This window comes from Triticum aestivum, chromosome 7D (assembly GCF_018294505.1).
Source record: "Triticum aestivum cultivar Chinese Spring chromosome 7D, IWGSC CS RefSeq v2.1, whole genome shotgun sequence".
Taxonomy (NCBI): Eukaryota; Viridiplantae; Streptophyta; class Magnoliopsida; order Poales; family Poaceae; genus Triticum; species Triticum aestivum.
This window is the reverse complement of record NC_057814.1, coordinates 244794157-244810262: the sequence shown is the minus strand read 5'-3', so window position 1 is coordinate 244810262 and position 16106 is coordinate 244794157. Positions and strand designations below refer to the sequence as shown.

General features: G+C 44.6%; 1 protein-coding gene across 1 annotated transcript; it reads left to right on the top strand.

Annotated features, from left to right (window-relative positions):
• The first annotated feature begins 11946 nt into the window (after positions 1-11946).
• On the top strand, positions 11947-15760 carry LOC123165267 (probable protein S-acyltransferase 7). Its single transcript, XM_044582897.1, has 5 exons — positions 11947-12406; positions 13740-13922; positions 14152-14442; positions 14610-14843; positions 14928-15760. Exons 1-5 carry the CDS (start codon positions 12320-12322, stop codon positions 15480-15482), a joined length of 1350 nt encoding a protein of 449 aa, XP_044438832.1. The 5' UTR covers positions 11947-12319; the 3' UTR covers positions 15483-15760.
• The last annotated feature ends 346 nt before the right edge of the window (positions 15761-16106 follow it).

The following is a 16106-nucleotide window of genomic DNA, read 5'->3' as shown; positions in this document are numbered from 1 at the left end:
ATGAAGGACGTCGTGGTCCAGCTATGGCCGGCTGAACCCATTCCGAACAGCTATTTTGGTTTGGTGCAGCGACTTGTCGATGCAGTGCCGCATATCGACGCCGTTAAGCGGTCGACATGCATAGAAGGTGCCCGGATGGCCTTCGCCCGCGTCAAGATGTACTGGGCAAAGATGAAGGCCACCGATGTTGCAGTTAAGGGCCCGCTCAGAGGCAAGGACCATCGCACGCCGGAGCATTATTTGGAAGACGTCCTAGAGGGCGCTCGCTTGGTAGAGGGTGAGTGCTCGAAGGATATTATGTTCGAATAAATGTACCTGAATTGTGAGAACAATAATATGATACATTAAGGCTGTGTAATATTTATGCCTTTGCCTGAAAGTTATTTCCTCCTGTGCGGCCGTTTTTTATAATCTGAAAGTTTGCCAGTCGTCGGCTTCGGCCCCCTCGCATATAATACAAGGGTGTTCGGAATAGCACCTGATCACACTTGACCCAACGTCTTGGTCCATAAAGGAGGTGTCAGAGCGGCGAACTAGGCAATCGGACTATAGGGCTTTAACACTTTCACTTAGCCATAGGAGTTTGACAGTGGGACAATGATGTAGCCCCTGGTATGTACGCGGTTATCCGAATACGGGTGCGTTACATAGGTGACCAGAAAACGGTCCTTCGTGTTATACGGAAGAAATCGCAAAAGATTCTAATAAGTCGCCGAGTGGTTGACCAGCTCTCACCGCATCATGACAATCAGTTTTCGGCGTTCTCTACTCAGGTGTTTAACCAGGTGAACCGGGAACACAATCGCAGTAGTTCTCCCTTTACTACCCTAGCCGATAGGATGGAACGTAAGGTAGTAAGCACAGGAGACGGGCAACCCAACTATTGACCAAAGACATGATTCAGAGCTGATGCATATAATGCCAAACTCGTGACGCCGAAGTATGCTGTAGAGCTGTTCGGACTTTTCGGCAACCAATATGTTGCCGTATCGAGCCCCTGGCGATTTGTGCCGAGGTGTGTGCGTGAAACAACCGAAGAAGCAAAATACAGTTCTATGAGGAAAAGCAAGTACTGAAGACGGATTATGTTCACTGGAATCTGATTGATACGTCGAACGTAATCTTACAAATTATAACACCACTACCCGGGCCATTTTACATGCCAGGGGTCGAAGGCTGAGGGAAAAGGCTCTATACAGGTTTTAAATAGAGTGTTTAGTCTACAAAAAATCTTTTGGACCTCCTGTCGCACGTCTGTGCTGCCTTTGCCTCAGCGAAAAGGATTCCCTAAAAGGAGTAATCTTTGGTTATTTGTACGGAACCGAGCTTGGAAAGAGTCCTTGTAGGTCCGTAGGATGAACTGGCTTTGAATCACCTATGGCAAAAGATAAGATATAGTTAGAAAAGAGAAGAAGGTTGTAGGAGGGCGAACCGTATTGTAGGCCTGTCCGTATTGTGCCTCCGCCGATGACCAAGGTATTTTAAGTGCATAATTATGCATGCACGATACGAACTTCACAGGTATATGTGGCGAACGACGGAGGCGGAACTGCTAATCCAGCTGTAAAATTGGCCGGACCTGTGTAATAGAGGCCGGCGGCTTAATGGCCGATGAGATATGCGGCTTGACAGGGCTGCTTTGTACTTTAGCTGCGATTGCCGCGGCATGCTCCTCAGTACGGAGGGAGTGTTCCATGTTTCCGTTGATCGTGATGATGCCGCGTGGACCGGGCATCTTAAGCTTTCGATAGGCCTAGTGTGGGACCACATTGAAACGAGCAAAAGCGGTCCGCCCGAGTAGTGCATGGTAGCCACTACAGAACGGGACAATATCGAAGATCAAGTCTTCGCTTCAAAAGTTGTTCGGCGAACCGAAGATGACTTCCATTGTGATTGAGCCCGTGTCGTGAGCTTCTACGCCGGGTATTACTCCCTTGAAGGTAGTTGTGGTGGGCTTGATCCTTGAGGGATCAATACCCATCTTGCGAACAGTGTCTTGATAGAGTAAATTAAGGCTATTGCCACCATCCATAAGGACTCGTGTGAGATGGAATCCATCGATAATTGGATTGAGGACCAGAGCTGCCGAACCTCCGTGACGGATACTCGTTGGGTGGTCCTTGCGATCAAAAGTGATCGAGCAGGCCGCCCATGGGTTAAATTTTGGCGCGATCGGCTTTATGGCGTAGACGTCTCGTAGTGCGTGCTTGCATTCCCTTTTAGGGATATGCGTCACATACATCATGTTTATTGTCTTTACTTCGGGGGGAAATTGCTTCTGTCCCCCGATGTTCGGTTGGCGAGTCTCTTCGTCTTCGCTGTCACTAGGCAGCCCCTTCGCTTTGTGTTCGGCATTGAGCTTGTCGGCTTGTTTGAAAACCCAACAATTTCTGTTGGTATGATTGGCGGTTTTGTCAGGGCTGCCATGAATCTGACAGGGCCGGTCCAGTATATTGTCTAAACTGGATGGACCATCTCTGTTTTCCTTGAATGGCTTCTTCCGTTGACTGGATTTGGAGCCACTGAATCTGGCGTTGACCGCCGTGTCTTGGGTTCCTGCATTATTGTTTCAACGCTTGTTTTTATTACGTCGTGGCTTGCCGTTGCCTTCCCTGGCTTCGGAGGTGCCAGGATCGCCGGTGCTATTGCTTCGACGAGAAAGCCAGCTATCTTCTCCCGCGCAAAAGCGGGTCATCAGTGCGGTAAGAGCTGCCATGGACTTCGGTTTTTCTTGGCCGAGGTCACGGGCCAGCCACTCATCTCGGACGCTATGTTTAAAGGCCGCGAGGACTTCTGCGTCCGGACAGTCGACAATTTGGTTCTTTTTAATTAAGAACCTAGTCCAGAGTTTCCTGGCTAACTCTCCGAGCTGATGGATGATGTGACTGAGGTCATCGGCGTCCGGAGGCCGGACATATGTACCTGGGAAGTTGTCGCAAAAGGCGTCTTCCAAGTCTTCCTAGTTGCCAATGGAGTTTTCTAGGAGGATGTTCAGCCAGTGCCGGGCTGGTCCCTTTAATTTTAGTGGGAGGTATTTGATGGCATGTAGATCATCGCCATGGGCCATGTGGATATGGAGAAGAAAATCCTCAATCCATGCCACGGGGTTGGTTGTTCCATCATATGATTCGATATTCATAGGTTTAAACCCTTCTGGGAATTCGTGCTCCATTACCTCCTCGGTGAAGCATAGGGGGTGTGCGGCGCCTCTATAACGGGCAACGTCGCGACAGAGTTCGGCGGACGTCCCTATGCGGTTTTCCTCTCGTGTTGGGGAACGTCCCCTTGACCCGTAGATTGATCTGGTTAGGCCTGCCCTAGTGTCCAGGTCCTGCCATAGGTCGTAGGTGTAGTCCCGGGCCACTGTCTCCCTGCCTTTACGGCGGGATAATGTAGGCTGGTGTCCGGCTTGGGTAGCCGTTCTGTTTCGTCCACGCGGTGGCCGGTCTGGTTTATCAGCTGCGTTACGCGCTGATGTTATGGGCTCCCTTGCCTCAACGTCGAATTGGGGTAACAACTTTCGCTTTGGATAGCTTTTGGTTGGTCGTGCGAGGCCGTATTCCTCGGCTGCCAGGACATTAGTCCATCTATCATTGAGCGTATCATGTTCGGCCTGAAGCTGTTGCTTCTTCCTTTTCAGGCTCCTCGCGGTTGCGATGAGCTGTTGCTTAAAGCGTTCTTGCTCGAGGGGTTCCTCTGGCACGATGAAGTCTTCATCGCCGAGGCTTATTTCGTCTTCGGAGGGCGGCATATAATTGCTGTCCTCTGAGTCCTCGTTCCGGACTGGCTCGTTAGGGTTACCCTGCCCCTCCTCCCTATCATCCTGATCGGATGTTGGTTCAATGGGGGCGTCTAGGTATTCGGCATTCTCCGGAGTGTTATCGTCTCCATTTCCGGTATTGCTTTCTTTGTTGCGGCGTGATTTTGAGCGGCGCCGCTGATGCCGCCGCTTTGGTGGTTTATCAGGTTATTGTCCTTGATTGGATCCTTACTGCCTTCACCGCCATCCTCTTTTGGCGTATCTACCATGTATACGTCATATGTGGAGGTGGCCGCCTGGCGTCTGGTATGTGGCGGGTTTTGGCTATGTTCGTCTCCGGCATCGATGTCCATACCATAGATGTCTTCGGAGTTACGGTCAAGCATGTCGGTTAGGTCCTCGACAGTGGCTATGAAGTGGGTGGTGGGTGGGACGTACAATTCCCCGCTCTCAGCCCCTAGTTCGGGCTAGGCGTCGTTCGGACGTTGCCCCTCTGTAATGACGAGGGGTCGCATTAAGTCCAGAGCCTCGCTTAACGGCGAGGTTTCGCCAGGGAGAAGAGAGTCCGTGGAGTACGGCGGGAAGGAAACTTCTTGGCCGAGCTCAAACGGTGCTGACTCCGAGGGTTCGGAGCCAGTGTTCGGGGAAGAGTCCGGTTTCAAGATGATTGCCAGTGACACTACTTCCTCCGACTCTCCCGTACTAGGCTCAATAGCCGCAGAGAGTCCGGCGGGCTCGGGAATCCTGTCTTCGAACCTGGTGATGCGCTCCGGATCTAAGGCCAGAGCGAAGGTTGGGGTCGCGAACCCTTGGAAGACCAAGTCTCCTCGGATATCAGCGACATAATCCAGATTTCCAAAACTAATCTGGTGACCTGGGGCATAGCTATCGATCTGCTCTAGATGGCCAAGCGAGTTGGCCCGCAGTGCGAAGCCACCGAACACAAAGATCTGGCCGGGGAGAAAGATCTCCCTCAGGGCAGTATTGTTGTAGATGACTGATGGAGCCATCGAACCTTCTAACGACGACACAGTGGAATTCTCAATGAAAGCACCAATGTCGGTGTCAAAACCGGCAGATCTCGGGTAGGGGTCCTAAACTGTGCGTTTGAGGATCGAAGGTAACAGGAGACAGGGACATGATGTTTACCCAGGTTCGATCCCTCTCGATGGAGGTAATACCCTACTTCCTGCTTGACTATCTTGGATGAATATGGGGTTTACAAGAGTTGATCTACCTCGAGATCGTAATGGCTAAACCCTAGACGTATAGCATGTATGATTATGATTGCCTCTACGGACTAAACCCTCTGCTTTATATAGACACCGGAGGGGCCTAGGGTTGTCCAGAGTCGGTTTACAGAGGAAGGAATCTTCATATCCGAACGCCAAGCTTGCCTTCCACGCGAAGGAGAGTCCCATCTGGACACGGGAAGAAGTCTTTTGTCTTGTATCTTCATGGCCCATTAGTCTGGCCCACGTCCCATAGCCCGGACGCCCGAGGACCCCTTAATCCAAGACTCCCTCACCCCCTATCGCCCACACTCACTTGGCAACAGTTCCAAATATCGTTGCGGAAAGAGGTTAAAAACCGTTTGTATAGCACCGTCGCGTACCAGTGGGGGTGTTCTCCACTCCGTAAATATGAACCAAATTATGAAAGTTGTTGCCATGTAACCTGTGTAAGGGCCTCCTAGGGGGAAGCCCTTCTAGAACCTCTTGGTTTTCATGGTTGTTTGTGGTTCCTATTGCTTGATGAGGACTTGGAATAGCAGAGATGCCCGCCAGAGTACCCCTCTCCGTTGCCGGAGGTTGTTCCTCAAGCGAATCCCCTTCATCCTCCTCCATCATGGCTCCCTCGGCATCCTCCCTTCTAAGTTCCATCTGCATCAACCAAGCATCGCCATCCACGTTGTTGGAGGAGGGGGACGACATAATGCCTGGCCTTGGAAACTCTGGCAGAAAACAGCTCAAAACGAAAACAGGGGATTTTGCCATGGTATGGTGGTCAAAACCTTCGGGAGATTATATAATGAATTTTTATCGACCGAAAGAAGTATTGTGCAAGAAACGGAGTCCGGAGGGCACACGAGGTGGACACAAGGTCGGGGGCGCGCCCTCCACCCTTGTGGTCGCCTCGTGTCTCTTTCGGACTACTTTTAATTTTCCTAATTTTTTAAATATTCCAAAACGGAGGAAAAATGCTATCGGAAACATTTTGGAGTCGGTTTACTTATGTACCACATACCTATTCTTTTCGGAGTCTGAAACATTACGGAAAGTGTCCCTTATGTACTCCTCCATTGTTATGGTATTAATTATATTGGTCTCAACATTTATGGGATTACCTGAGATATAATGTTTGATTCTTTGACCGTTTACCACCTTCGGATTTGTGCCTTCGGCGTTGTTGATTTTTATGGCACCGGAACGATAGACCTCCTCGATAATGTAAGGACCTTCCCATTTAGAGAGAAGCTTTCCTGCAAAAAATCTTAAACGAGAGTTGTATAGCAAAACATGATCACCTACATTAAACTCACACTTTTGTATTCTCTTGTCATGCCATCTTTTAACCTTTTCTTTAAACAACTTGGCATTCTCATAGGCTTGGGTTCTCTATTCATCAAGCGAGCTCATTAATTTCAAATAACCTCTTCTCACCGGCAAGTTTGAAATCATAGTTGAGCTCTTTAATAGCCCAATATGCCTTATGTTCTTGTTTGAGAGGTAAGTGACATGCTTTTCCATGAACCATTTTATACGGAGACATACCCATAGGATTCCTAAAAGCAGTTCTATAAGCCCATAATGCATCAAGTTTCTTAGACCAATTCTTTCTAGATCTATTGTCAGTCTTTTGCAAAATCAATTTAATCTCTCTATTATGAGATGCAATTTTATGGTTAACATCATACTTAGCAAGCATTTTACGGAAAGCACCATGAATAAAATGTGAACCACCATCAGTCATTAAATATCTAGGGACTCCAAACCTTGAAAAAATAACTTCTTTAAGCATCTTAATAGAAGTGTTATGATCAGCACTACTAGTTGGAATAGCTTCTACCCACTTAGTAACATAATCATCAGCAACTAAAATATGTGTATACCCATTAGAGGAAGGAAAAGGTCCCATATAATCAAAACCCCAAACATCAAATGGTTAGATAACAAGTGAATAATTCATAGGCATTACCTGACGTCTATTAATATTACCAATTCTTTGGCATTCATCACAAGACAAGACAAACTTACGAGCATCCTTGAAGAGAGTGGGCCAATAAAAAACGGATTGCAATACCTTGTGTGCAGTTCTATCTCCAGCATGGTGTCCTCCGTAAGCCTCGGAGTGGCACTTGTGTAGGATATGTTCCTGTTCATGCTCAGGTTCACACCATCTACTCCTTCTTTACAAAGGTGTGGATCATCCCAAAAGTAATGCCTTAAATCATAGAAAACTTTTTCTTTTGTTGGTATGTGAAACTAGGTGGTATAAATTTAGCAACAACGTAATTAGCATAATCAGCGTACCATGGAGTATTACGAGAAGCATTTATGATAGCTAATTGTTCATCAGGAAAGCTATCATCAATAGGCAGTGGGTCATCAAGAACATTTTCTAACCTAGACAAGTTGTCTGCAATGGGGTTCTCAGCTCCCTTTCTATAAATAATACACAAATCAAATTCTTGTAGCAAGAGAACCCATCTAATAAGTCTAGGTTTAGCATCTTTCTTTTCCATAAGATATTTAATAGCAACATGATCAGTGTGAACAGTTACTTTGGAATCAACAATATAAGATCTAAACTTATCACAAGCAAAAACAACTACTAAAAAATCTTTTCCGGTAGTAACATAATTTCTCTGGGCACTGTCTAGAGTTTTACTAGCATAATGAATAACATTAAATTTCTTATCAACTCTTTGTCCTAGAACAGCACCAGCAGCATAATCACTAGCATCACACATAATTTCAAAGGGTAAATTCCAATCAGGTGGCTGAACAATACGTGCAGAAATCAAGGCTTTCTTAAGTATTTCAAACGCTTCTACACAATCATCATAAAAAACAAAACAAACATTTTTTTGCAAGAGATTAGTGAGAGGCCTAGAAATTTTAGAGAAGTCTTTAATAAACCTCCTATAGAAACCAGCATGACCAAGGAAACTTCTTATACCTTTGATATCTTTAGGATACATCATCTTTTCAATAGCATCTACTATAGCTTTATCAACTTCAATACCTCTTTCAGAAATTTTATGCCCCAAGACAATACCTTCATTAACCATAAAGTGGCACTTCTCCCAATTCAAGACAAGATTAGTCTCTTCACATCTCTGCAAAACTGGATCAAGGTTGCTTAAGCAATCATCAAAAGAAGTTCCGTAAACGGAGAAATCATCCATGAAAACTTCAACAATCTTTTCACAAAAATCGGAGAATATAGCAGTCATACATCTTTGAAAGGTAGCAGGTGCATTGCATAAACCAAAAAGCATACGTCTATAAGCAAAGGTACTGAAAGGGCAAGTAAAAGTGGTCTTCTCCTGATCATCCTTTGACACAGGTATTTGAGAAAAAACAGAATAACCATCTAGAAAGCAGAAATGTGTATGTTTGGATAGTCTTTCTAGCATTTGATCAATAAAATGTAGAGGGTAATGATCTTTCCTAGTAGCTTTATTCAATTTACGAAAATCAATTACCATTCTATAACCTATAACAATTCTTTGTGGAATCAGTTCATTCTTATCATTAGGAACAACAATAATACCTCCCTTCTTAGGGACACAATGAACATGACTTACCCATTTACTATCAGCAATAATAGGATAAATTATACCTGCCTCCAGAAGCTTTAGTATTTCATTTCTTACCACTTCTTTCATCTTAGGATTTAATCGTCATTGGTGATCAACAACTGGTTCAACATCATGCTCCAAATTAATTTTGTGCTGACATAGAGTGGGACTAATGCCCTTAAGATCATCAAGAGTATATCCAATAGCGGCACGGTGCTTCTTGAGAGTTTTTAATAATTTCTTTTCTTCATGCTCTGAAAGGTTAGCACTAATAATAACAGGATATATCTTCTTTTCATCAAGATAAGCATATTTCAAAGTATCAGGTAATTGTTTAAGCTCAAACACGGGATCACCCTTAGGTGGACGAGGATCCCCAAGGACTTCAACAGGCAAATTGTGTTTCAAAATAGGCCCTTGATTAAAGAATATTTCATCTGTTTCCCTTCTTTCATTCATAAACATATCATTTTCATGGTCTAGCAAATATTGTTCTAAAGGATCAGTAAGAGGCACGGCAATAGAAGCAATACCAATAATTACATCCTTACTAGGCAATTCTTTAGCATGGGGTTGTCTACGAAATTTAGAGAAATTAAAATCATGAGACATATCCCCTAAACCAACAGTAACAATATCTTTCTCGCAGTCTATCTTAGCATTAACAATATTCAAGAAAGGTCTACCAAATATAATGGGACAAAAAGCATCTTGTGGGGAAGCAAGAACAAGAAAATCAGTAGGGTATTTTATTTTCCCACACAAGACTTCAATATCTCTAACAATCCCAATTGGCGAAATAGTATCTCTATTGGCAAGCTTAATAGTAACATCAATATCTTCTATCTCAGCTGGTGCAATATCATTCATAATTTCTCGGTACAAGGAATAAGGAATTGCACTCACACTAGCACCCACATCACATAAACCATGATAACAATGATCTCCAATTTTAACAGAAACAACAGGCATGCTAACCACAGGTCTATGTTTATCTTTAGCATCAGGTTTAGCAATCCTAGCAGCTTCATCACAGAAATAAATAACATGCCCATCAATATTATCGACCAAGAGATCCTTAACCATAGCAATACTACGTTCAACTTTAATTTGCTCAGGGGTGTAGGTGTTCTAGTATAACTCTTACGAACCACAGTTGAAGCTTTAGCATGATCCTTTATTCTAACAGGAAAAGGTGGTTTCTCAATATAAGAAGTAGGAACAATAGGATCAACATTATAAGTAATGGTTTCTTATTCAACTTTAATAGGTTCTACTACTTTAACTTCAATGGGAGGATGATATTTAAACCACTTCTCCTTAGGGAGATCAACATGAGTAGCAAAAGATTCACAGAAAGAAGCTACTATCTCAGAGTCAAGTCCATATTTAGTGCTAAAATCACGAAAAGCATCGGTACCCATAAAAGATTTAACATAATCAAACTTAAGGTTTATACCTGACTCCTTACCTTCGTCGAGTTCCCAATCTCCAGAGTTGCGTTTAATTCTTTCCAATAAATCCCATTTGAATTCAATATCCTTCTTCATAAAAGAACCAGTACAAGAAGTATCGAGCATGGATCGATCATTATGAGAAAGCCAAGCATACAAATTTTGAATAATAATTTCTCTTGAGGGCTCATGATTGGGGCATGAATATAACATTGACTTAAGCCTCCCCCAAGCTTGAGCGATACTTTCTCCTGCACTAGGCCAAAATTTATATATATAATTCCAATCACGATGAACGATATGCATAGGATAAAACTTCTGATGAAATTCCAATTTCAATCGGTTGTAGTTCCATAATCCAATGTCATCACATAGCCTATACCATGTCAATGCCTTTTCCATCAAAGATAAAGGGAAGACCTTCGTCTTGACAACATCCTCGGGCATACCTGCAAGCTTAAATAATTCACAAACTTCATCCACATTCCTGCATAAGGATTAGCTAGCAGTTTCTCTATCATACCCGAAGGAATTTCATAATAAATATTATCAGTAGGTGCAGTAGGTTGAGGAGTAACTCTTTGCTCTTCCGGTCGGGGTGAAGATACCCCGAACAAGCCCCTCAAAGGATTATTTTACACATTATGGGCTGTCATTACACATTATATCACAATACTTATGCCTTTTTTCCAGTCCAAAATTCCAGCTGCCGGCATTCTCCCTCTTCATGTAAATCTTATAAAATAAGAGAAAAAGGCATAAGTATTGTGATATAATGTGTAATGACAGCCCGTAATGCAATAAATATCAATATAAAAGCATGATGCAAAATGGACGTATCACCCGCTAGCCGCTCGTGTTGCCTGCGCCCGCGCCCGGGGTCCCTCCCTGCAGGCCGAGCCCTTACCTTGCCTAGCCGCACTCTGCCGCGAACTGTGTCGTCTGTGTCCGTGCACCTGTTGCCCGCCGCGATCGCCTCTGCTCGCCGCGGCCTGCGGCTTGCCTAAGCTCCTGCACGCGCCCGCAGGCTCCAGCCAAGCCTCCCTGGTCGCGCCCTAGGCCACGTCCGGCCGCGTGCACCGTCCCCTGTCGCGCTGCTGCTACCCGCGACCGCGCCTGCACACTGCGCTGCCCTTCCTATTGGCCGGTGCCATGGCCGCCGGCGCCCCCTATGTTGCATGCGTGCGTACCCAGCCGGCTGGGTTTTGCCCAGTAAGGCCGACCCTGTTTAGAATTAGTTTAGGTTAGATTAAATTGCTAATTAGCCTAATAGCAAATGACATGTTGGACCTTCTCAGTGAAATACAATTTAATTAAACTAAAGGCAATGAGAGATGGCCTCCACTTTGACCATGTTGACAAGTCAACCTTGACCTGGTCAACAGTCAACAAAACCCCCTGACCCCAATGTCATGCACTAGGCTAGGCAACCCATGGGTACCCATAGCGATTCCACCTTTTAAATTCGAATTAAATAAATCCAAAAATTTCAAAAATTCATTAAAACTTTGGAAATTCATAGAAGATAACCATAACTCGGATGAAAATAATTTATATATGAAAATTGATCAGAAAATAAGACGAATCCGAATATGCCACCCACATACCTGTCACATGCCCCCAACATAGCAAACATGGAACCTTCCCCTCCGATTTGTCTGACCGATAAATGCTTAGAGTCGGGAAAATATTTCCGAATACTTTCCTGCTCCAAAGAACCGAAGGCGGCTGCTCGGTCTGGGACGTCATCTAGTTTATCATAGATGCTGAACCAAATCCTGTGATTTTGTTTATACAAATCCAAAATATTCGTTTAATAAAAACAATAGATAGTTTAATCAATTTACAAATTAAATTCGCGGGAACGGTTATGGGCTGGCCGATTTGACTTTTTGTCCCTGCCTGGAGCACTCTCTCCGTGGTCGGGTTCCTCTTTTGTGGGCCGTGCGTGCTCCGACTGCAGAGATCATTTTGAGACGCCATGGATGCGAGCGCGCCCGGTCAAAAGCGGGCGGGCGACCACGTCCCTGTCGTCCGGCCCTGACCCGACCGGCCGAGCCCGAAGACCTCATCGTCCCCGTCCCCTCCCACCTCTCCTTTTTTCGCCTCGCGCCCGCCTCCGTCCGCGCCGCCGCCTCCGCAGCAGCCCTCGTCGCCGGGGTGACCTCGGTGCGGCGGCGTTGCGTCCGGACCTCTCTCCGGGGAAGGCGAGGCAGGACGGGCCATCATTTGCCGTAGGGGCGGAGGTCGCGTCGGGGGGAGGGTGCTCTAGGGTTTCCTGCCTCTGCGGCGGGCGGGATGTACGTGCCCCGGCCCTCCCGCTCCGATGGCAGCCGAGACGCCGACGAGCAGCCTAGGGTTTACCAGGTTTGGCCCGGAAACAACGTACGTTCTCTCTCTTTCTCCCCTCCTCTGTCTCTTGTCCATCGCCGTAGGAGGGATTTCGGTCTGGATGTACGGATGTACAGATGCGCTCTATGCGATCGCTTAGCTATCTTGAAATTGAGTTTTTCTTTCAAGAGTGTCTAACGTTAACTAGACTAGAAATTTCTTGTGGAGTTAGTCAGAATGGGTTTCCGATAGTCATGTCGGTTTTCGCTCTTGTGCGATGTGAACGTTTGCATTCGAATAAGAGCAAACTCATACCTGTTACTCTGAAATTATCTTTTGACCCGTCGCCAGTTTACCTCGTACTGTGAATTGGAGATTGATAAATGATCAGTACTGGAGGTACTTGTGAGTTACTTGGATGGCTGCCGCTCTGTGATGGCTGTTACCCCAGAGAAATGAAAGTTTGGTTCCATTTGGAAAAGATATTTTGTTTTTCTTTTGTTCATTATCATACAACGATACATCTGTGAAGTAGGTATTTCATTCGGATAAATTCAGGTGAAATATATGTTGAGCAGTACAGTCGATGGATTTTAGTTGAAAATTTTATCCACAGTTTCGATGATTGGTCTTTGTCTCTATGATGAACAGCTAACTCCTTGTGAGTTAGTATATGTAAGGATGCCTATGCTTTAGCTGCAACTGATTTCAATTAGTACATAGGTGAAATGAAACTATGCAAAGTAAGGAGTTGTATGTGTAAAGATGTCACCAATAATAATAAGATTTCTTTGCAATTGCTACCAACGTTGACATGTTCAAGTTGATAACGATGATTTTAGAAAATTTTGTTTCCTGACATCCAAGCCTGCTAGTTTCTCCGCATATTTTTAGTCTTGTGATACTTTTGTTATCCTTGGAATGAGTCGTGATTGAGTGCACTTACAATACTTCTTTCTAGCTCTTAGATATGATGGACCTTGTTCATGTTAATATTTTCATGAGCTTTGTCATATTGTTCAGAAATCACGATAAATTGCATTTTGTTCACTTTTCTGTACATATGGCTTGATATTGACCTATGTTTTCTAGTAGAGCTAAATAGTCAAAATGGTCATTAGTGAAAGATACAAAATTCTTTAGCTTATTAACTTATGATAGCTCAGCTATGCCATCAGCCACTGTTTAGGTGAGCTTCAACTTAAATTCAATAGAAGCTTAAGCTCCTCCAAAGGGTCTACAGCTTGCAGCACTTCACAGGAAAAGCTTTTGTCGCTATTTAGGCTGTACGACTGCTTTGAATTTAAAACATTTAATGTTTGCTATGATTGCTTATTACGACCACATTTGCCGAATTTTGTTGATGACATGCCTTTGCATTTATCAGGAATTCTTCTTGCAAGGGAGGCTTATATTTGGGCCTGATGCGAGATCCATATTTCTCACTATGTCCCTCATCTTTGTACCAGTGGTGGTGTTCTGTGTGTTTGTCGCAAGACACCTCATAAATGACTTTCCTGATCACTGTGGTATCTCAGTGATGGTAGTGGTGGTTGTCTTCACCGTCTACGTAAGCATACTAGTACATCACAATTCTTTAATTATTTATGATTAGAAGCAAAAAAAGAAGAAAAAAAAAGCTACTCCCTCTGTTCACAAATGTAAGATGTTTTGGCAGTATAAATTGAACTGCCAAAACGTCTTACATTTGTGAACTTATTTTATTTTGTTTACTGTCTCGTACATAGCACCGGCCATGGTTCTTTGTAAACACAACTGAGCTTCTTTTCCTTTTCTAGGATTTGACGCTACTTCTTCTTACATCTGGTAGAGATCCTGGTATAATACCTCGCAATACTCACCCTCCTACACCTGAAAGCATCTATGGGAGCAATTATATTAGAGGTCAAACACCGCTCCGTTTGCCTCGGACAAGGGATGTTGTTGTAAACGGAATTAATGTGAAGGTTAAGTATTGTGACACCTGCTTGCTTTACCGACCGCCTCGATGCTCACACTGTTCTATTTGCAATAACTGCGTGGAACGGTTTGATCATCATTGCCCATGGGTTGGCCAATGCATTGGGCAGGTAAGTTTGGAGATTTGTAACAGTTTGTAATGTATCCTTATTTTGCAAAAGCATGTTGCTTGGGCGTGCTCATAGGTATTTCAAGGTTGCTCTTTGTGCAGACATTTCTGATTGTAGGATTTCTGCTCACTCAGTTGGTTCTAATCATAAGCATATATTTGATGCAGCGTAATTATCGGTTCTTCTACATGTTTGTATTCTCCACCATGTTAATCTGCCTCTACGTATTCGCCTTCTGTTGGGTGTACATAATCAAGATTAGTGATGCTGAGCAGTTGTCAATTGGGAGGGCAATGTTAAAGACACCAGCCTCAGTTGTTCTGATTGTCTACTGTTTTCTTTGTGTGTGGTTTGTTGGTGGTCTGTCTGTCTTCCATTTCTATCTGATGAGCACAAACCAGGTAGGCGTTGGTTTATTTAATAACCATCTCCTATTCGTAGTACTTGCAATTCAATAGTTAATCGTATACCCATTTCCTTTGTAGACAACTTATGAAAATTTCAGATACCGCTATGATCGGCGGGCTAACCCCTATAACAGAGGTATTCTGAACAACATTCTAGAGATATTCTGCAGCTCTATTCCTCCTTCAAAGAACAATTTCCGGGCAAGAGTCACAGTAGAGCAAGGTGTAGAACAAGCACGATCTTCATCTAGGGATTTCATGAGCCCCAACATGGGCAAGGCTGTTGCAGATCTTGAAATGGGCAAGAAGCCAGCGCCTTGGGATGAACCCAGGACGACAGCCGATGTTGGCGACTTGGAAGTAGGTCTTGGTGGCATGTTGGATGAGAAAGAGGGCAGACTAACCCATGCATCCCCAGATGTTAGCCGAGATGAACTTTCCCTGGAGCTTGTGGAAGGCCGGGCAGGCATGCATTCAAGGCATTCAAGCTGGGATCCTAGAGCTGAAACCTCGGAGTCAGTGAACAGCAATTCTGTGCAAACAGCCCCTACAGAGGAAGCTAATGGGAGCGGCCATGTTACTACGAGCGGCGCATTAGCAAGCACAAACGGAATGCCACAGATGAACATTTGAGCTCTGCGTTGCAGTGCGCCATCGATCATGTTCTGAATGGAGCACCATGTGTTTACCAGTTGTGGCAGGATAAGGTCCTGGACGTGTGTAATTCAGAACAGACTTCCCGTTGCTTTTCCGGAGGTGCATCAGACCGTTCAAGCTTCTGTTGTTGTGTGTTTGTTGTGATAATAGCTCAAGCTCCCACCCTTCCCGGGTTTGGGTTGATGATGTATCTGCAATGCAGTTGTGTGTATATATATATACAAATTATGGGACAGTTTGTGTTTGTTTTCTCATGATGTGGCTTGTCAGACTGCCATCCCCCCAACCCCCCCCCCCCCCCCCCCCCCCTGTTTGACTGAAGGACGTGAGGCGTATTTAATCAAGATTAATTATCTCGGAGTGTAATCTGAGCTGTGTTGAATGGCAAGTGAATGTAGGTGTGCAGATTTGGAGTACGCTCCGACCCTCTTTAGTTCGACTAAATGAGTAAAGTTTCAGAATTCACATCACTTTTGAAAATCTAGTCCATTTGATTTGTTTCTTGTCGAGCTGCATTCAATATTTGCCAGGGAGAGGAAATTTGTGCCCTTTGTCTGCTTGGAATAAGGATGTTGCTCAAAAATTGCTCCCGAATTACCA